This window comes from Myzus persicae, unplaced genomic scaffold (genome assembly GCF_001856785.1).
Source record: "Myzus persicae strain clone G006 unplaced genomic scaffold, MPER_G0061.0, whole genome shotgun sequence".
Taxonomy (NCBI): Eukaryota; Metazoa; Arthropoda; class Insecta; order Hemiptera; family Aphididae; genus Myzus; species Myzus persicae.
In genome coordinates this window covers 9,398-32,454 of record NW_019103943.1, presented here as the reverse complement: position 1 = coordinate 32,454, position 23,057 = coordinate 9,398, and the positions used below count along the sequence as shown (strand labels likewise).

Here is a 23,057-nt window from a genome sequence, read left to right as displayed (position 1 = left end):
GTTCTATAGATTATAGTAGTTGTTTCTCTTAACCCAACGTGAGCGATGTTTCCATACATTATGCTTTTTTTGTTGTTTTATTTCACGTATAATCCATCGACTTTATCACTTCGGTAAAGCATTTATTGCCTTTAATTTTTATTTTTTTTTGACGATAAGCCTCATTTTATATGATCAACTCTTCACTTGCCATAATATAATATAATATAGCGTACCAACGAGACTTCAGCGTACATTACACGTTTAGGCAGTTATGGCTCCATATAATTATATTTTATTAGTTAAAACTTCAAAGTGCATCATATGCACTTATGTTAAAGAAAAAATTTATTAGTTATTATAACTACTTCCACACACGAGTAAGTATGCAATACTGTAGCACTTACATTTTTCAACGAAATTATAGTACTCAATATTAGGATCTTGGGATCCTAGTTACTACTCAAATAGTTTTATCTGTTAATAGTTTATTGCTAACTATGTGTGTGATTTATTGGGGTATGTATTATTTATTTATTTGATCTATATGCAATTCTCAATGTTTGAATGAATTTAGTTTAATTTTATTGTTGTTTGTTTATTCAAATTGTGTGAACTTCAGATAACTCACAATTATTAATGTTGAGGAATTATTACCTTAGGAATTCGAAAATATGATTTATATATACGTTTTAGGTTGTTTAATAAAAAAATTGTATAATTTATTAGCATTTTTGTCTTATCTAAATTTGTGTTACGATAGCCTGCAATAAAACTAATTAAATGATTTTATTATGTATACTCATCGTTGAAAATGGTTTGAGTCTAAAATGATAGATTTTATTTCAATGGCATACAAGCGCATACGCAACATTTAATAATATTATAATATATATTGATAATCCATACAAACTAGTTAACAGCTACAGCATAGCGATATAAGTCAAAAAAGTTTATTTTTGTACAAAAATATAATAGTAACAGATTTGTTACCTACACACAATTAGAATAGTACAATACGTAGGTGCAACCAAAATACAATTTTTTTTCACATTTTAATGATCGCTTTCATGATTTTTTTATGATCTCTTTCCATCCACGACAAGTTTGATTCGATTTTCTGATAAATTTCGTCCAGCACGGCTTTCAGGTCAGCTGATTTGACAGATCGCCTTACCTTGTCCATCTGCGTCATAAAATCAATAATCATCATAAAAAACGCACAACAATATAATATTACGAATAAAAGACGAAAATATCATAATAAACAGAGTATAATATTTACAACAGTGATTTCGTCGTCCGTCGCCACTTTGGGTGCTAACGCTGAGTACACGACAGCTGTGTACTTGAGCAGGTCATCGCCGATCGGTGACGATTGAATCTTGTCCAGTTTGCTTGACAGGAAACCGACAAGGGCTTTCACGCCTGAAGGTGTGGTCACGACGTTCTCGCACATTGTTTTGAAGCTTTGTAAGTTTCCGGGGTTCGCAATGTTTAATTGCATCAGACCCAAGTGACTTAAAATGTCCATAAATTGTACAGGCACACAATTAATTTACACAACCAACATGTTATCATATTATTAAAATTAAAATTTATTATTACTGCATTTACTAAGACATCTCGAAAATCGAGTTATATTCAAAAAAGAGTTCCTCTTTTGTTGTAGTTAGAGAGAGCTGTTTAATATTTTACAGTGTATCTGACTTCTGTATTTTTTTATCAGTCGTAGGCAGTTATTGAAGTTCAGATTTTAGAAATTTGTAAAATATTGAGATGAGAATTTGAATTGTTCAATTTATTTAGTATAACAATTATTTAAATATCGTTATATTTATAACTCTTAAAATGAAGTCTACTAAACGACTTTACTTAAAATAATTTATGCTACCATATTGTGTAAATATTGAAAAATGTGTCCCCTTATTAAATAGCAGTTGCCGCCTCACATAATACCGTTACAATATTGTAATAATATATAATAATAGTTAATTAGTATTACCTCAACAGCTTTTGGACATTTTCAGCGCAGGCCAAGGCTCTGAGAATTTTTTTTTTCTGCGTCGGTGATCTCGTCGTTTTGTAAAGTTGGTGAATTTTCGTCAATGCTGCAAAGTTGCCTTTTTTCATGCCCACGCACAGCGCAGCTTCTTCCATTTCCGACGGTATCCTGAAAATAACTCGTTAATAAAGCGCAAACGTTTCGGGACGTAGCATTGTTTTTGGACATAAGGAGACAAATATTAATTGAGGTCAGGACGAAAATTATAGTTATCTTGAAAAAAAAGATCGACAACTTGTTGCTAAAGTGTGAAGCCCCGTGCATTTTTATAGGGGACAAGAAGTAAATATTTCTTAATTTTACTAATAACTGAAAAAAAGTTGGACACCAAATCACGGCGGTGTTTACGAGCTGGAGCGGATAATGCTCAGACTTTTTTCCGTCTCCGTGTGCTCAATAAGGCTTGTGTAACAAGTCTTCTTATCAGGCTAATGCTTATAGTTTCATTACAGAATTACCGAACACGATAAACATTTGAACAAGTTTACACGTTAAGGTGTGTGAACTATTATATTCGCTTGAGAGATAAGTTATAAACTCGTAAACTCGTTGAGGTTTAGGCTGACGAGAATAATATTATTAAACGTACTTACGCGTATGTACATGTACCATATTATACATTATACCTATTTTATATTACACCGTACCATATTATACATTATACCTATTTTATATTACACCGTACCATATTATACATTATACCTATTTTATATTACACATTGGCCGTTATCGGATTACAAAATGTCAAAGCTATAACAACAACACCACTCGACCAATCGTATCGCCGAGAATGTAATATGCATTCATATAAATTCCTTAATATTTTTAAAAACCGTCCCACTCGTTGTACATATGCTCAATAATATAACGCTAAGAAAAATATCCGATACATCACTGCTTTCACAGTTTGAATCTGGGATTCGAACGGTCTACCGCCACTGTATTGTGAGCACCTCCGAGTAATTATTGATTTATTATACAATAATAACAATTCAAAACTGTATAAAATTCAAAAATATTAATGCACCTCGTATTATCGATGTGCACAATCACTGTAGCGTGTACAATGCTTTATCCTACGCTTTCAAAGTGTATACAGTACAGTAAATAAGGTTTTTTTCTCGACAAATGTGTAAAATACACCGTAGGTACGTAACATAATATCCATGCTTCGCACATGGTATAGACAACAATAACTCACTATATATTATACTAAGGCGGATACAAAGGTGTATTGGCGTTGTCAACTTGTCCATATATATCTGTGTGTGTGTGTGTGTGTGTGTACAGTATGATCCATTTGACTGGCTTCGCTGTTTTTTTTTATTTTTATTTATGTATATAATTTTTATCAAATTGGTTTTTCACGTTGTTTTTATGTCCTGATATCGCGAGTGATAAATCCCGATGGAGTGCGTGGGACTTCTATCAAAACTCAACTTTTCACAATTTTTTCTCCCGTTGATTTAAATATTTTTACTCACTCTTGTCCGTTCATCCACTCGTCAAAGTGCGCTGACGCATATTTTGAGCAACTCGAGCTGCCCATGTTACATGTCCACGTCAATAGTTTGCTCCAACCAATTTTCGTCGAATTGTTGTTGATCTGATTTTTTGATAATTTGTCGTACAAAATATCCGCCAGGCCCTTCCCGTATTCCTGTGAAAAATCAACGTTTTAAATATTAGCACTATTCTGAAGTACATAATATTTATTCATTGTTATTGACTATTGTGTGGAAGACAAAATAGTCATATTATAATAATAGACTAGTGAGTACTTTGAACATTGAGTATTCAGTGGGATATCGTCGGATCGCGTCCATGGTCGTCGACAATCCTGTCACCGCCGTGTTCCAGGGGGTCACGTGGTCTTCCATCAACAGGTACTCGAGCAGCGAAGTGTAATAATCGTACGGCACCAGTGCAGCTCGACACAGGTGAAACGCGTCGTCTATGATTTGAGCTCTGTTGAGTTCGTGTATCCGGTTGGGGTTTGTTATCAACTGGATCAACAAGAGTTTCCAATTTTTTTCGTCGTAATGCACTCGGTAGAACCCTAATCGTCGGAAGTATAATATATCACCGGTATAATATTGTATCACATTATGTAATATTAGGCATTGGTACGGTTACGCAGTTGCATATTGTTATATGCTTACCGGACGATTGTATGTTAATGATTATCCATCCCGAATTTTCGGGAACTGAAATTATTGTATTCTCGTCGGTGGGCTTCAGCCAAACGCTCGGCGTGAGGTCTTCAAAGTCCAATTCATCCTCAGTAGTGTACGTTAAGCCTACAAGCCATTTTATGTCGTCGGTCGTTTGAGGCGGATACGTCAAAGAAAATCGTTTCTGCAGGAATCGTCATTAGGATATTAAATTATATAGTAGGTAAACATAGATCAGTTATTTACATTGAAGTACCACCGAGGGGGCATGCAATAAAAATATACAGTGAATTCAATTTTTAAATTATTTTTATTTCATTACCTGCGATACGCTGAAAACCCCATCTTTTGTCGACGTCACTGTTATCAGAGGATACCCAGGTTGTTTCGTCCACGAATCCATATACTTATTGATCGTGATATCTTCGCCGATAACATAGTCGTAGTCATATAGCACGTGATCGAACGTCTGCCACAAGTCTCCCGGTCCCGCTACCATGTATCTTAAGCAATAAAGCACAGTATATATATCTAATCAAATCGGAAACGGTTTTCGATACCTATAACTAATAGCGATTATAATCTAATGGCGACTGCCATTATTTTCGATTCCCGTATCATCTGCATTCATTGTAAGTAATTCAAATTTTATTTGTTGTCAAATCATAGATTTGAGTTCATCAGATAAAATAATAATTACATACATTCAATACATTCAATTCAGCTTTCAATAAGAACGGATTAGATAAAATTAATAATTCTAAAACGATATTTATTTTTTGCATACTCACGCAAAATCATTGAGAAATTTGTTCACCGAAATCCTGAAGTAATCCTCACCCACCACGCATTCCAACGTCCGAAACAGCGCCGCGCTCTTGTCGGATGTAATTGGGTCGAAGGCATTCACGATGTCATCGGAGGTCGACACTGCAAACGTCAAAGGGTGAGTATCGTCATACTCGTCCCAGGACAGTGCATACTGGTGCACGTTCTCTACGAAAGATTCCTCCGTGTTCCATTCAGGTTCGATCTGCAACAATCACTCGTATGTAATGCAGAGTTTTAAGAACGGTCGTATTTAGGATTCAAGCTCCGAAGCTTGGACTTACAATATTCGTTATGTAATAGTTCAAGTAATTGCACATGCCCTCATTTAACCACTCGTTGTCCCACCAAGGAGCTGTCACCATGTTGCCGAACCACTGGTGAAGGATCTCGTGTAATATGGTCATGGACCCCTGTAGTTTGTCTTCCGTTTCTGAGTCGTCCGACAAAGTTACGTAAAACTCTCTAAACCAAAATAACAACGTAGTTTGTTTTTCTCTTTAAATGAAACTTGAGTAAGTACATGACACGATCTTGTCATATAAAACTCATAATAATAATTTTTATCACATACTATTTATGTAAAAATAATGAAATGAATCGCGTTAAGTAAAATAATATTATATTTATCATATTATTGTACTACGTAATACCATTAATAATATTATGTTTGTAATATTATACAGTACTTATAGGTAAACAGTATTTTTATTTTTATTTTTAGATTTTTCATACTTACTCGTAAGAATTTAGTCCCCAATTCTCCATACGGTAGGCGTTCAACAGAGGAACTCCGACCAAATCCAACTTCGGTAACATATAGGATATTTGAGTAAAGTCTTCTACACCTTTGAGTAAGTTTGGTGCTTTCCCCATCATGTACGTCGTGTATTCAATGTACTCTTTGCGCGTATGCATGGCGATGTTATCACCGTTTACAGAGTTTTTGTCGAAATCCGACACCATAAAAGCTACCAAATACGTAGGTATTGGCTTTGTAGTTTCAAAGTGATCCCACATCCGATTGCTTTCCTGACTACCAAAATAAAAATGAAACACACTTTGTCTTTATGTTATGTTGCCCATCATTTCATAATAAGTTATAGTAAATATGTTTTAACGTAACGAAATATTAGTATACAACGAGTGTCCAAGCGAAATGTCAAACTTACTCGAATTCACTGCGTTTAAGTGGCATATTAGACAAGGCTGAATTATGACTTTGTCTGGAGATCGATATCGCGTACGGAGTCTTGAATTTCGGTTCATCGTAACATGGAAATACTCGCCTGGCGTATATTGGTTTGAACTGTGTCAAAGCTATCCACCTACAGAAACATAATTTTAATCAAATTGTGTATTTTAATCATACTGTTTTCAGACTACGTTATTGTGACGTGAATGAGTAAAGCATTTTCATATTTGGGACTTGGGTTGAGAGGGGAACACTAGAAAAATATGTCGATGATAAAATGTTTGAGATCGAAAATAATCATCGAACCTGGGTGTATTTATGTATACAGTGCATGTATTTTGTTTTAAATCACACATATAAATACCTCGAGCTATTTCCGGAGTCGTAGAAATATTTATGAAATCCGGTAAAGTCGTCTCTTACGATTCCACTGAATTTGATACTAAACTTATAGAGCCTTGACGGCAAAATCGATTTTTCGAGTTTGATGATCAACCGTTCGTTGCGCTCTTCGAACAGGTATTCTTTTATCGCCGTGGTCCGGTTTGTCTTCAAGTCCTGAAACCAGGACACGGACGAAACGATCAAATCCTTCGAGTTTAGGATCACCTCGGACGTGTACTGTTTCGCGTTCACAACGATGTCGACTTGACCCTGGAACGAGCTTTGTCTGATGGCGGGCGTTATCCGCAACTCGTAGGATACCGGTTCCGTGGTGTCCGGTAAGCGGTACTCGTCGCTTAGACCGTCATTAGAGTTATTTGTGTTTTCGGTGAGTTCCACCAAGCCTTTGCCATTTCGTAATGCCGTCAGGAAGTAGACGAAAGTCAATAACAAGACTTTTGACTTCATCATAATACTGTATTACTACTACGACCGTCGTCGAAAGCACGATAATACGCGACTAACCAGTGAGTCCCGCGCAGTAATTTGGACAATTCCGAGACATGTCGTTGTATATATAATATAATCGTAAAGCTTATCGGTGGATTAGACTCATTGGGCTTAAACCATAATCCCGACTGAAGTGCGTAATACGTATGTATACACATAATTTACATTTTTGCAATTATGATTTAGCGTAAAACAATATAGGCACTACTCTAAGACTCCTCTATCTGAAATTTGTTTGCAAATAATATTGTTTTTCTTCAAAATCATTTATAAAACGTGGGATGGATTAATTGCATTTGCTGCTTTTACAGTAGAAATAAAATGAAAATATATTTTTAGAGTAAAAAGTATATTTGACCAATACAATATAAGATGGATAGACGACGTAAGTTTAAACAACTGGTTGTAAGCTTTATCGCGTTGTCAAATTGACATGTACGTCAATAAAGGCACTACACTTCTACAGTTTAGAACAAAGAAATAATGTTGTTTTCAAGGTGTTTATACATTGATATTGTCTACAAATAGAATATTTGAGTAATGCGCGTTTGAGGTAAAATATATCTTTCGTTTAGACAAAGGGTTCAAATAAATATGTGATAACTGATCCTTTATTAATTCAGTTACAGTTAAAATCATGTACTTCAATATTTAATTTGTTTAAAAATATTACTAAACTATTTATATTGATTGCTTCAGTTAGGTTTTAATAAACACTTGGATTGGTTAAGTATTTAGATTTGTAAAAGTATAAAATGTTTTATGGTACTATACAATTTCAAAATTCCTCAGGTACCTATATATTTTTTGTGATTAAGTTATGAATTAATTATATTCAAATATTTGTGATTGCGTTGTATTCATTATAAAAGATGACTCGTATATGTATTATATTGTCAATTTTTAAAGTCTAAGAAAATAAACATGAAACATGTCATAATTTAAAGGTCAATTGTGTCTTATAGTTTATAAAAGTTAAATTATTTAATGATTATATTTTTGAATGAAGCACTACGCTGTAATTGATACACCAAAAATAGTAATATTTCTTTCTGGAAATATTCACGGTTTGCTACTAATCTATCTAGATAATAGTATTCATAACACCGATAATTAATACATTAAATATTCAATGTTATCCATACACATATTTTATATTTATATAGCTTATGTGAAAACAGTTGTTTGTATAATTATCAGAAAATAAATGTTATATTTTTTCGTAATAAAATTTGAGTAAATATAATTATATTAAAATTTCAAAAAGTTAACGATAACGATTTTAATGGTCCCAATAAATCATTATATCATTATATAATATAACAAATTTAAAGAAAAAACAAAAAATACGATTATTTAAGAAACATCGAATAACATTTGAATAACACACACCTCCTATACTCGTATAAATAGGAGGGCCATAATACAATAATAAACGAAATTATCTCATAATAATATGATTACTTTAATATGTTATTTATCAAAATAGGAAATTTATTGTTTTGTAATTAAATCTACAATCACAGCTTGTTATTATATATAAATGTAAGTAAAAACGAGTAGTAGAATCGCAAAATATACAACGAGAACAAAATTAATGGTAAATTGTATTCTAATGGGATTATACCTATATTGTTTTTAGTTTCTAATACAGATATTGTATTAAGTAATAACAGTAATCGAATGAAGGTCATGCCAATAATATGTTGAATTAATAATGTCGTAAAAACGTAAACAGATAATTGTAACGAATATTATGTACCTACCCAGTAGGGCAGTAGGTAGGTCGTGATTCGTGATATTTAAGGAACAAGTCCGTTCATATTTGTGCAATAATAATTTATTATACTGTCATTTCTGAACGCGGTATGCCATACTTTGTTATTATTATGAATATTTTTTCCAATGACTTTTTAAATAATAGTTTTCATAGAAAAATAAGCTTTATGTGATTCTGCGATTAAAAATCCACACCATACAAAAATCGATATTTAACCAGTTGCAGTGTTTTTTTGACTATTCGAGGACCCACTTCGATCAATCAAGGCTTCAAGTTTAATAACAACCATTGAAGCTGTGATCTAAGACCCTTTTCAGTCGATCATTACCCGATTAGTTGTATTAAAGTTAAGAAATGAAATTATGTGCATTAGAATAGACTTTGTGGAATGCTTAAAAGAAGTGTGAAGTATAACGGGGAGTCGAGTGGGACCCTGTTAAGGAAGCTAGGATGATTATATGGCTATCAGGGAAAAGAGAGAAAGATTTTTAGAGCCATCTCGTATTTTGACGTACACAATTCAGGCATCTACGAGTACTATTATACATTTCAGGCCCAAAAAAAATACATTAGTGATGAATTAAAAAAAAAAATTAATGCAAGTCGTTCGGATTATCGTACGTTAAAAAAAAAACGAGCCAAAGGTTACGAAAGTAGATAAGTACCTATTAATGAAACAAATATGTTTGAATTTCATATGATCTTATGGTTAAATAAAAAGCAATAGCATTAATTATTTAAGGTCTAAAATTGTCCTTCCAATTTCAATAATAAATTTAGGGCTCCAACGAAAGTATGATACAGGCTGAAGCAGTGCGACTGATTTAACTGATACTAAATTTAACATTAATTATATATTTATATGGTATAGTGTCGGCGCTAGATCAGAAGTCAGACCTTGTTAGAAGTATTATGACAACAGAGTGATTCGGTGGTGAATTTTTCGAGGCCGAACTGCTCTAAAGAAATTATTACTACGACTCAATTTTTACTGTATTTAAACCGTATAATACTATGTATTTCAAATTTCTTATATAATGAAAAATTATATAAGATCGAAAAACAAATGTATACAGTATGATGCGAAGGTAAGTATTAGCTAGCGCATACACAATATTACATTGTGCACTATTCGCATTATATTAAACATTTGTGGCATATAATTATTTTATAAATAGTACCTATATAATATACTATACCGTTTGAGCACAACTAATACGCACTCTATTTTGTAGTATTTACATACACACATGATACAGAAACGATATTATCTTGCAGATGTAGAACATGTACAAAAAATTGTTTTAAAAAAAACAGTAAGACATTGAATTGGATGATGGTATGAATGGAATTTAAATATTATTAGGTATTTAGGTATATTATTATTCTTAAGATAGCAACAATATTAAAAATAACTATAGTGATGTCTTTAATACAATAACGGGCGACGATATCAAATTAAATCTTTTCACCCTCTCACGTGTATTTAATACATATTATATTTACCTACTACAAACGTTTCAATACCTAAACTTAGATGTTATTCAATAAAGCTATTTATACCCTACAAAGTGGTAGCAAATTTGTTAATTTCAGTCTGTTGCATATTTTATTTTTATTTCGTCGTCAGTCCTCATCGTTGTTTTCTATAGGTACGCACAGTATTTTGTTTTGTTTTTGTTATTAATTTCCACGTTGCTCTGGGAATATTAAAAACTACGAACTTTTTCAGTTATTTATTTTGCTTATTATCATAGACATCTCTTGATTTATGTATTTCTTACATAATATTTAGGTATTTTATTATTTTATATAATATTACTAGCTGATCCCGTGCACTACTTTGCCCGTTAAAAATGCCATCTCTATATAAGAGACTTGATTGTGATAATGCGAGCAGTGTATTATCAGGTAGGCAATTTACCTGCGGTAAACGTTGTTTGTCATATAAATTATTTCATATGAATATTTTTGTAAAATAACTTAAAAATATAAAATTATTGTGAGTGCGTGGGGATGTGGTAACTGGCATATGATTGAAAGAGAAATAGAGCACTGTGAACGATGACGGCCTATAAAAATAACAAAATAACCAAATATTCATTTTTTTCCTAGTCCTCGCCGCCTATAAAGTAAATTTGTAAAAATGTGTGTGGTTCGTTTGGCATCTGTTAGGTTTGCACTCAATGAGCCCACATTGTGTTAAACTTGGCCTTTGATTTTGACTGTTGAATTATATTGTTGATCATTTGCAGCATTATTTTCAACTATTTCTGTTGCTATCGATATCATAGCCAACAAAATATTCCTATAGCATATTATACCTAGTGGTTAAATAAATGTAGTTGACTATACCCGACGGTGCAGGTACTGAATGGTTTAAATGTTGTAAATGTAGTAAAAATGTATTTTTTTTATACTTTTAAGCAGAATACATGCTTTTTATGGATTTAAATTTAGTAAAACTTGAATGTTGAAATGAAATACACCACCATTTCTCCTTTTAATGCATATACTATATTTCTTTTCCACAATTTCTTTGTGATTCTAGTGAATTCCAGCTTGTTCCCGGGAATAACCCATCACTACCATGATTAAACGATTTAAAACGATTTAACTGTTATGTTTAAAACGAGTAAATAATTTAGAAAATTAATTGGATTTTTTTGTTACTATTATTCTGGTTCTGGTTGATTTTAAACTTTTGAGAATTAATCCATTAAATACACAAAAAAAGTATATTAATTAGTTTAATGCTCGATCCGCCTGTTTTTAACTTTATTTTTGCTGTATAGGTAGCTCTAAGCGTAATATTATTACTATTACTATTACTATTATTATTATTTATTAATATATATTTTTAGTTTATAATTTGAACTTCATACTTTCCTTTAGATGTTCTAGAAAATAACATTCTGTTTTGTACATTATTTATATTATATTGACGAAAGACTTAAAAATTTTTAAATACAAGATCAAACAACAATATATAATATTTTATGGTATTTAGATGCGTTACACATAACAAAAAGAAATATTATTAAGCCAGTTATCTAACTATTAGACAATGATTTTTATCAAACAATGAATTTATACTAGTTGCTTATTAAAGTATATTTATAACTTCTAAGTCATTTCTACAATTTAAGTGACACATAAAATTAATTAGCGAGTAAAAATGGTCAAAAATGTCTTAATATAATAATATAGTTATAAAATTAAATACTTAAATACTAAAATGTAAACGTTTCATGTTCTATACAAATAAAATCTTTCAGTAACTGATACCTATACCTAAAAATTAAAACTGTTTTAATTTGTTTATACCTATATGTAATAGACACATGAAATGTAAATTTAATACTCTGGTTAATTTTGTAATAAAACAATTTCAATCAATGATTTCTTTGGAGGTTTGAACTAATGAAGTTAAATAGAAATATTTTTAAAAAATAATCGAAGATTTTAAATTATAATTTGTTTCTTTTAAAAAAAGTTTTTAGTATGGATATTTATAAAAATCGTTTCACCGATATTCTGACAGATTTTATCGGAATTGTTCGATATTTCTTCTCTTTCCTCTAGAAGAAGCTTATTTTAAATCAAATAATTACTTTTATAATATAATGCTTTTAATTGCTAAACAATTGTTCAATCCCGAAAACGTGATCGCATATAGTATAATTAAAAAATCAAAAATGCACGCTACGATTTGAACATTCTATTTAATTCACGAAAATGTGTGAAATATTTCTCTTTAAAAAAATCGTATATTGTTATAAACATATTAAGAGATATTTAGATTATATTTACAAGCAGTTTAACCGACACAGACAGTGCTAAAATCTGCAAAATAATGGCATAGTCATGTGATCTCGATGAAGCACTAGAATCGTCTTCCGACGCGCTTCGTGGAGTCGTATACTGCTGAGATGGATCCAGTGGCGATCCTTTCGTCAGAGGATTTATGTACTCCCAAATCGCTTCTGGGCTACCATTGTCATTCCATTTTTCGTTGTCCTCGATTTCGCTCCGATAAACCGGGACAAGTGTATCTCTATATTCAACTGGAGTATTGCTTCTAAACGTCATATCCATAATCTAAAACCGAACATTTATTCTTGATAATGTCACGAACTTATAATTGCGTTTATAAAACTGTGTAGACTTATAATGTAACTTATTTTACTGATCGTTAATTAAAAAGCAAAAACAAATCACCACTGTTTGAAGCTAATACAGATATTGTGCAAAGAATGGTCCATGCATATAGCATGAAGTCCGTGAATGTCTTTATACGTTTGTGAATGGCACATTACAAATACGAATTTATTTAAATATTGGACTTTAATTTAAACTGTCAAGGGAAGATACGATAAATTATTCTAATAGGTACCAGGAATTATAGAAAAACAACGTTATTAGAATAATATACCTATATACAATATTATATAAGTGTTCAGTGCATATTGAGCTAGCTATTAAATGCACTATATAGTATAACCTATATAATGTAGCGATGTAGGTATAACCATGAATGGACTTTTATACTATCAATCGTTATAACTAGAGTTATTTCATTATAACTATATATAAAAAAAATATCTTTACATTTTCGATTTCACTTTCGGTGGAAACCTTTGAAGCTAAGATTGAGAACATAGTCGTAGCTATATGTCTACCATCTTTTACGTTTTTGACGATGTCTGTGAAATATTTGCTAAGAAAATAATTCATAGCAGTTATACCATTGGACGTCGAAGACAGTGCATTGAAGAAGTCCTCGTAATCACTTGGTTCAATTGGGCATTTGTCCTCCATTATTAATGTCAAATACCTATAACATTTAAATGTACTATTTAGTATTTTGAATCCTAATTAATTTATCACTCGTTATATTTTCATCATCGAAAGCTCCCGTATCGGATCGTTCGTTCCAAATAATGCCTATCATATTTTGACTCGTACTACTACCAGAACATTTGGTTACTTGTAACTCAAACATTTTTTTGTTTTTAGTTACACTTCATCTATTTTTGTATACCTACAATTATTATTATGAAATATGGCTATGCAAATCCAAATTTAATTTAAGGTTGGCGTAAAATAATTGTTGTTATGAGCAATTAAAATTGTGTACAATATTTGAACTAGATTTTTACTATACCTATCTTTAGAGTTACTTCAATAATTTTCGAATGATTTGTTAATCGTTAAAAATTTAAAACTATGTACGATCGAATAGAAAAAAGTGGTTCTCACGTCAAAAGTGTCTGTATGTCAGCACAAGGCAGCGCGTTCATCACCGACGCTCTTTCCGAATACGTTTTGGTGGTATTGTACAAGTGTAAAAATTTGTCCAGACTTCCTGAGACTTGGTATTGTCGAGCTCCGATACAAAACGCCGCATCCTTAATATCAGCTGGTATTCTACATAACGATAAAAAAACACACACGCGTGAGAGCACATAATTATTATTTTTACCTTTTTTATAATGCACGACTACGCTGATAATACAATATTATAATTAATTATATAAGCTATAGGATTTACTCTTCGCCGTTTTTCCATCTCCGAAAGTATTCCGGAACCGCCGTGGTCGTCCGATACATAATATACTCGTCCAATTTACACGCCCACGTTGACAACGTGTTCCAGCCGATATTGGTGGGGTACTGTGGACTCTTTTGTCCAGCGACGAGTTCGTTTATCATTTCGAATGCAATGCTGGCCAGATTAGAGACATAGGCCTGCGTTAACACGAATGTGATTTAATACGATTCGTGAAAATTGCATCATATAATGATATATGCTACAAAGTGCAAACTTATACAAGTGAATGATGCTTTTACTTTTTGCGTTATATTTATACGATTTTATGATTTGGCATTCGTATAGTGTTGCGGGACTAAAATAATTTATTGCAAGAATGTCAAGAATGTTTAACGATGAACGTGGATAGGTGTGCTCTTAAATTTGCATTATTAATGTTATTCCTTTAATTGTTACACACATGTTAATTATGTGTATGCTACAAATTGTTGTTTTAAAATGTATTCATAGTGTGTCACAATATTGTCATTTCATTCTGTAACGAATAAGCTACAAAATGAAATACGAATTTTTTTTAAAGTTGAATATTCATTATTGCAAGTCATAATGGTTTATGCTATCGAAAAATAAAAATATAAAATATAAAAACTGATCAAGTCACTTTTATCGTCATAGTTTACCTAACGTCCAATACTCGTATAGACGTAATAATATATATCATATAAAAGAGAGTTCATAGAGATCATCAATAGTAAATAAGCAGCACTGAACTTATTCATTTAAGATAACTATTCAAAATTAAATCAGAAATTTCTACTAAACAATCTTGTCGTGCATTTATTACACGTTTACTATACCTTATGCTCATCATATAGAATACACGACAAGTGAAAAATACTAATTTCAGAAACTTGATTATCTATAATAATACATACAAAGTTTCTTTCTGGCTAGTGACTATCTATGTTCCTCGCTAACCATCATAATAATTAACAGTGACGATTCCGGGATTGTATATTATTATAATAGTATTATGTAATAGAAGAATTCGAGTAAAAGTTATTTCAAGGTGATGCCCACCTTGACATCGATCAGCGCATATCTGAAACGTCTCATACGGTTTAAAACATAGTTTAAACTATCCATGGCCGAGAACCACGGTATTATGTCATCTTCCTTTTTCAAATACTCTGTGAAGCCCATTGGTATCCTGTAATTCAGCAGACCCGCTTTTGCTAAACTGAACGAATCGTCAATCAACTGAGCTCTGTTGAGAACGTGTACTTCTTTAGGTGAATCGTTGAGCTGTTTGATCAACGACAACCAATTGTCTTCCGTGTAGTTTACCCTGTAGAAACCTAACGACACAAACAAATAACTAAATTTATTGCAATATCATAATAATATGACCAATAGCTTGATCCCCGCAGTTGAAATGAAAGTAGTATGACAATTATTAACTAGGTATAGGTAAACATTTGCGAAAAAAAGTATTCAACCTGTTGATTGTATATTGAATATGTACCATTCGACGTCATCGTCGATTGGGATAACCGTTTCGTTTACGGACGGATTCAGCCAAACAGTCGGTGCGGACTTGGTGTCGAAATTTTTTTCTTTATTCGTTGTGTAACTCAAACGAATAAACCACTTGGATGTGTCATTTGACTCGGTAAAATCAGATAAAAAGCGTTGCTGAACCAAAAAAAAAAAAAAAAATTACTAGTTGTGATTGTTGGGTAATGGGTATTAGTTCTTACTTGAGTTAACACGAGTGATTTGTCTTTTTTCATGACGTTCACTAAGGGATATCCGGCTTGTTCTGTCCACGTGTTCATCACAGTGCGAACGTTGTTGCTGTTCAATCCGGACTTTGTCAGATTGAAAAGCGCATTGTCGAACGCGTTCCACAGTTTTTCCGGGTTCACCGCGCTATACCTATAATATGGTATTATACCGGGTGCCACCTCCGCTTATTAGATTAGTTCTCTTCGTACATCGTTACGGGTAAAAAGATTATAATGTCCGGGAAATATATACTTACTGATTGTGAGTCAAGTACATAGTAATGGCTTTTTTGAACGCTTCTTCACCCACCCAATCCTTGAGCATCATCATGATCGCCGCGGCCTTCTGTCCTGACTTTCTGTCGGCCGTGTAATAATCCACATCTCCTGGCATGATTGCTGGCGTGGTCAAAGGCCGTTTTTGATTTTTGTCGTGATCCAGGGCCGGCCGTTGCTGTTCGACGATGAAAAAGTGCTCAAGTCGCCATTCCGGTTCCACCTGTATCAATGCACACACAATCGCACACACGTAATAGGAAGATTTAAAATATTTATTAATACGTAATGCACACACACACGCGATTGAGGTAATTCCAACCTAATAATTTATCGTAATGACCACCGATATTATTATAATAATTATAGCATAGACATTACCGTTGCGGTAACAAAGTATTCCAAATATGTCGCAAGCCCTTTGTTGAGCCACGCAAAGTCCCATTGGGCAGGCGTCACTAAATTGCCAAACCACTGGTTCGCCACGGCGTGTCCCACCGCTGTCTTCGCTGACATAATTGCCTTGGAGCTCGTTTTCATGTCGACAAAAAGCGTTTTCTCTCTGCCAAACATGCCATTGTATGATGTTATTATTTTAGTAAAAATGAAGTCGTGTTCTGAAGACAACCTTATTATCCGTTTGACGAAACTGAGCGGTTCCACAAAGTGTAAACGAATCGCAATATTAAAAAATACAAGTTTAAACGGGTCGGAAGTTAGTATTCAACTATACAATTAATTGATTAAATCATCTGTAGAGGCATTGAAGTCACCCTCTATGGTATGAACAAATAAGGTGATCACGATACGTTGATACAACATTTCAAAAGATAATAAATCCATTCGTATAGTTCAAAAATCAAATAATTTTTTTCTAATATGACCGAGGGATTTTTTAAAATCTAAATTACCCACAAATATGCTATTAATTTATTTGGTATACCGCATAATGGCATGAAAAAAAGATAAATATAATTTTAAAATGGGTGGTATCAAGTCTTAGATTACTTGAATTGGAATTAAAAGCGATGTTCACGTCATGGAAGTGGTCGAAATTTGATTTAAACTTTTTGATCTGCTAACCCTATAGAATGAATCGCGTCCTCGTGTGCCTTACCGGTAAGTGGTTAATCCCCAACTATTTTCGACTTGTCTTGAGCCTAGTATCGGCATGGCCAATAAGTTCAGTTCGGGCATAGAGTATGGTATGCCCGTGTAATTTTCCATGGCCCTCAAAATGTCAGGCACTGCTTTCGTCATGTACTCGATTTGATACAAACGGCCCAAGTGAGAGTACACGTTGATCGGGCTCAGGCGGGTTTTGTCGAATTGTTCAAATTCACCGGCGAAAAACGTGACAGAACACGTGGACATGCTCGGTGTCTGCTCAAAGTGAACCCATTTCTTGCTATGGTATTCGACCGAACCATTGGCGAGCACTTCGTCTCTGCAATATAATATGTATGGTTTAAAAGTTTGTTTTCACAAGGCCAATCAACACATATGTTCACATCAATACAATATTATAGCATGCTAAAATGAGTTCAAAGTTTAACAGCAACACAAATATCATTCCTAGGTACCTAATATTTTAATCAAACCTCAAGGTAGTGGTAATAACTCAATTATTATCATACAATCATTAAATCATAAACTGTATCTCTGCGACGTGAGCGTCACTAGGTATATCAGGATTAATAGGCAGTAGCATGACTTAAAATATTAATTTACTCAAAATAATTAATAAATCATTGTGGTTTTTGAAAAGTTTTCAGAAATTATTATGCAATTTTAAAAATGCTCATGGGTTTTATAACTTGTGTTCAGGTTCCAATAATTTAAATCAAGTTCAACAGTATTATACTACGGTATTCTATACAAAAAAAATACCGGATATTCTATCTCTACTTACACGTAAATGGTATTTAAAACTGGCATATTTGATAGAGCAATTTCATTTTCTTTAACTTTTATTGATATATTGAAAGGTGTTCTAAAATTTGGTTCATCGTAACAGGGGAAAGTACTTCTGGCCTGTATGGTTTGAAATTGAGTAGCAGCTATCCACCTGTAAAAAAAAATGATTAAATTAAATAGCAACTATTATTATTATAATTTGTTATACTGTACCTACTAAATATATATAGATATAATATGTTTAAATTATTTTTAGAAGAAAGTTATTAATTAAAGATGTTTAAATTTTTTTTAAATTGAATTACATAAATTTGTTGCTTATAATATTGCATTATTGACTAAGCTATTTAATCTTTATTTACTTATTTAATTGTTCTAAAGTTTTTTTTTTAAATATTAGTCGATATAGTTTATTGAAATATTAATAATACCTATTCAAGTGGGTAATATCCATAACCATTTTAAGTTAAAAATTATACTTAATAATAGTTCCTGCATATCTATTTTATAATAATATATTGTTCCTATCTGATCATTATAAACTTTTTTTAGTGAAATATACGCTTAAGTAAATTATAAATACATATCTTTATAGTACTATTTAATTTAAAACCCTCTACGTTAAAACAAATAATGTAGAAAATTAGTGGACAAATATTGGGGTTAAAGTAATTATAAAATGTATTAATATGCTTGGAATTGAGCACTGTTTATTGGATATAGGTAGGTACCTAGCTTAAAAATAATTTAAATTCTGTATTTTATACATTAATATGTGATACCCGAATGTATTGTATACATTAGCTCAAAACAGCAACTTAATATGATTTGTACACAACAAAATATTGTGCTTACTTTTTTCCATGCTCTTCGGTTTCATAACCGCTTTTAAAAAAACCCGTACCGTCGTCCCTGAGAATTCCTTCAAAACGTATGCGAATCGTGTATCTTCTGTTGGCCAATACGTGTCCGTCCATCGATATCACCACCTGTTCTCGGTCTTCCGCGTAACTCCAAAAGCTTACACCGATGTCCCTGTCGGTGTTTTCGTCCGTCACCTTGATTTCGTGCAGCACTAAGTCCTTAGAGTTCAACGTGATCGTAGAAGTGGTGGTCATCACTTCGATCGTGATATCCACACTGCCAGAGAACGTGGCGTTTTCTGTTTCCAGGTTCGGTTCTACCCTAAGCACGTACGACCGCGGTTCGGTGTTACCCGGCAACCGCATGGAATCCGAGGTCTGGGCATCGTAACCCGTGACAAGGCAGACGATTACGATAGAAACCACCGTCGCCCACAGCATTGTGTGCAGTGAACAACCACGGTGTTTGGATAAATATTGGTAACTGCAGCGCTATACAGCAAAAAAGACAATTTGCCAGCACGTCGCAATGCAGATTATACGACTGTACAAGTAATGTACTAAATATCACTAGAACAATAATTTCACTACAATCTTATCTATTGTAACGTGCGAAGGAGTTTTCGTATTTGCGTCACGATCTATCGACATGTTTGGACACTTCAAGCGAAATATACCATTCGTCATTACAATATCGAACCTAATAAATATAAAATGATTGGTATACTGTGATCTTGAAAATAACAAGTACGTTATGATAGAAATTACGACCCCGTGAATGGGTTTTTTTTTGTTTTTACTCTACCTACGTATTTGATGATCACCTCTTAGGTACCTATTTAGTATTTACATAATACGTTGTATACTGTATGGGTATTTCCACACGTGGTTAACGTTTGTAGTAAACTTATGATAAACGTTTAAATTCGGTGACCTTGTGTCGTTAAGCTTTACAAGTTAAGTTTATAATGTGCTGGTGTTGTGACTGCGATTACGTCACACAAATCAACTAAAATACGCCTGTAATATTATGTAAATATTTCCATACCGTATCTATACTTATATTGTTTGTACGAATGTTTTCAATTAAATAATCATCACTAGAACGGAAAATTGTAGGAGTTAAATGTTTTTATATGCTCTCATTTATAGCTGTAGACTGAGCTATATGATTACGAGTTTGTAAACGAACATTTAATATTACATACTTTTGTAAAAATCATACATTTTAGAAAAAAAAAATTTTTAATTTTTATATAATTTTATCAACATTTAATATTACTTATTTCTTCTATTATCATTTGTGTATTTCGAGCACGGTCTCTGACTCAGTCTCCCTACCTCTAATGATGGTTAAAAAGTGTCCCATTTACCACGGCCTCTTTAAAAATGTAGTAGAGATTACTTGTGATTTAAATTTTACATGAAATAAATAACAAATTTGAACACTAGTCAGTTTTAAAGTGGGATGCGTATACTTAAACTATGTAATGTACAAACAGTGATTTTTTAGCTATACTCATTGTAATTGTATCACTGTTTATACATTACATATACTCTAGGCATTATACATACAATTCATGTATTATATATACATGATATATGAAGTGCTTAAAAGTAAAAATATATGTATATAATGATTAGCCCCTACTGGATTTTTTCACAACTTTAAGCCATGCAATTATTCAAATGATTTTTCAGACTTGAAAGTTGCAAACATTCCATATTTCCACTATACCTAACAAAACTTTTTGATAGTGCCATTTTTTTATACCACAGTTGACGTATTGTAATATAATATAATATTATAATGACGTATTGTATTTGTCCTCCATCTAGTTGTTCAAAATATTGTATTAGTACCTATTACCAGTTTTTTTTTTTTTAATAATATTTTATGTAGGCACTAATATTATGCAACTTATATTTGACACCTCTTAATTTTTTTGGAATTTTGAATACATTTTTTTTAGGTTCTTATGTACGAGTACATATTCAGGTTTTAACTTTCTAGTTCCTATAACCATCACAGTGTCCATGTTATGATTTATTTTTTAACTGTATCTTCAATCGATAATAATTGTGTAACATTGTGCATGACGTGTAGCACTTGTAAATTAAAGGTATTACACTACGTATTCCTAAGTTATGATCAACAATCATAAAATAATTAATTATTGGCTTACTGTATTAATTATTCTAGTATGCACACAACATACACTATTATTAATGAATTGTTTTAGTGATGGTACAATGGTAAATATCATAATGAACACGAATAATTATTACTCCACCAAATAAAATATAAAATAACTCACGTAGCGGGAATGAGAAAAATAAAATTATAAATATTTGCAAATGTTAATAGGTACATTACACATTGTACAAAGAATTATTCAAACGTAAAATATTTCACCTACAATATTTTTAAATTTTGTAACACTACATAAATTGTAGAATATTATTTTATTCCATATGAAGGGTCAATTTTTACTGTAGTTGAGGGAATTTATAATTTTAGTCGACTCCAAATATTTGTCTTGACTTATCGAATGGTGATAATATCATCATAAAAATACTATTTATGACGCCTTTTAAAATGTTCATAATATACGAGTAACTTAAGGAAATAAATCGGTGCAAATACATACCTCCTATTGTATTCTTTCTGTCATATTTTTCTAGGTACCACGTCAATTGCCTCAATTTAACAAAATATAATCTTAATTGCCGAATGACTAATAAAAAATATTTCTTAGTAGCATGATTCAAATATATTTGCTCTGAATATTTCTGCTTAATATATATATATTATATTATTCCACTCTTTGTGCGATTTGAATATTTAATATGTAATAAAACAACAACAGTTTATAAGATATTACTATTTAAACTATTCAAACTGCTATCACAGAAATAATTAACTCGAAATCATCGAAATATATTATTCAAATAAATCTACGATATTTTGAGTTGTTATCATAATATAGGCTCTGTTGGAATAGAACAACAACCCGATGACTGGTTATTGTTGGACAATGTTTAAATAAAAGTGACCCATTTAGTTCTAATAAAGTGATTAATTGTATGTTTGGTTGAAACTATTAATAGTTTAATAAAATGTTCTTGAAATTATAGTATGTATTTAATTTTGATTAATGCTCTAAAAATTGTATGTATCGATAAAAGTTACAACGAGATCAAAAATAGACCCATGCATTTACTTAATGAACCAAAAACCCCTTACCAAAATCAAAGTTTTGACACGAATGTTGAATATTAATACTAATATTAATAAATTTCATTAATATTTAAAACTTGTAAATTTGTATATTAACTATGAATATATAGGTACAATATGGTATAACTGTTAAACTTATTACTTATAGGTACATATAATATACGAGAACATGATACATACATTTATAACTTGACCGATATATTTTTTTCTTATAATTTACTATTAACTGGAGTATAAATGTGTGATAAATTATTAAAAAAAAATATGAGTTTAATCTATGGATTGAACCGAAAAATAAAATAAATAATATAAGATATACTAATTTGATGACTAACCGCCGAATCGCAGTTCCACAGCACACAATTGCTTAAGTTAATCCCTCAAGTCAATATTGCTATCACCTATATGTACTTAGGTTAAAATTTAATTATAATTACTATTTATTATTAATTACTCTAATATAGCTAATATTTATTATAATTCGTATTTTAATTTATATTGAAT

General features: G+C 31.8%; 1 protein-coding gene across 1 annotated transcript; it reads right to left on the bottom strand.

The window, feature by feature from the left end:
* Window positions 1-797: 797 nt before the first annotated feature.
* Window positions 798-19,876, bottom strand: LOC111036711. The gene is made up of 24 exons (XM_022318843.1): window positions 19,305-19,876; window positions 18,445-18,600; window positions 17,650-17,979; window positions 16,914-17,094; window positions 16,514-16,755; window positions 16,230-16,407; window positions 15,969-16,164; window positions 15,550-15,827; window positions 14,470-14,666; window positions 14,178-14,345; window positions 13,527-13,752; window positions 12,717-13,016; window positions 6,606-7,105; window positions 6,219-6,374; window positions 5,786-6,082; window positions 5,331-5,511; window positions 5,010-5,251; window positions 4,541-4,721; window positions 4,207-4,402; window positions 3,826-4,103; window positions 3,529-3,704; window positions 1,985-2,152; window positions 1,265-1,499; window positions 798-1,165 (listed from the first exon to the last, which is right to left on the bottom strand). The coding sequence occupies exons 1-24, from the start codon at window positions 19,751-19,753 to the stop codon at window positions 1,028-1,030; spliced, it is 5,649 nt and encodes a 1,882-aa protein (XP_022174535.1). The 5' UTR covers window positions 19,754-19,876; the 3' UTR covers window positions 798-1,027.
* Between the last annotated feature and the right edge of the window lie 3,181 nt (window positions 19,877-23,057).

What these genes read in the sequence shown, in the direction of transcription:
- LOC111036711 (XM_022318843.1), bottom strand. Translation starts at nt 19,753, where the DNA reads ATGCTGTGGGCGACGGTGGTTTCTATCGTAATCGTCTGCCTTGTCACG. An exon ending in ATGTACTTGACTCACAATCA is followed by an intron (nt 16,408 to 16,513) that starts GTAAGTATATAT and finishes ACCATATTATAG; the next exon opens with GTATAGCGCGGTGAACCCGG. An exon ending in GACTCCGGAAATAGCTCGAG is followed by an intron (nt 6,375 to 6,605) that starts GTATTTATATGT and finishes ATGTTTCTGTAG; the next exon opens with GTGGATAGCTTTGACACAGT.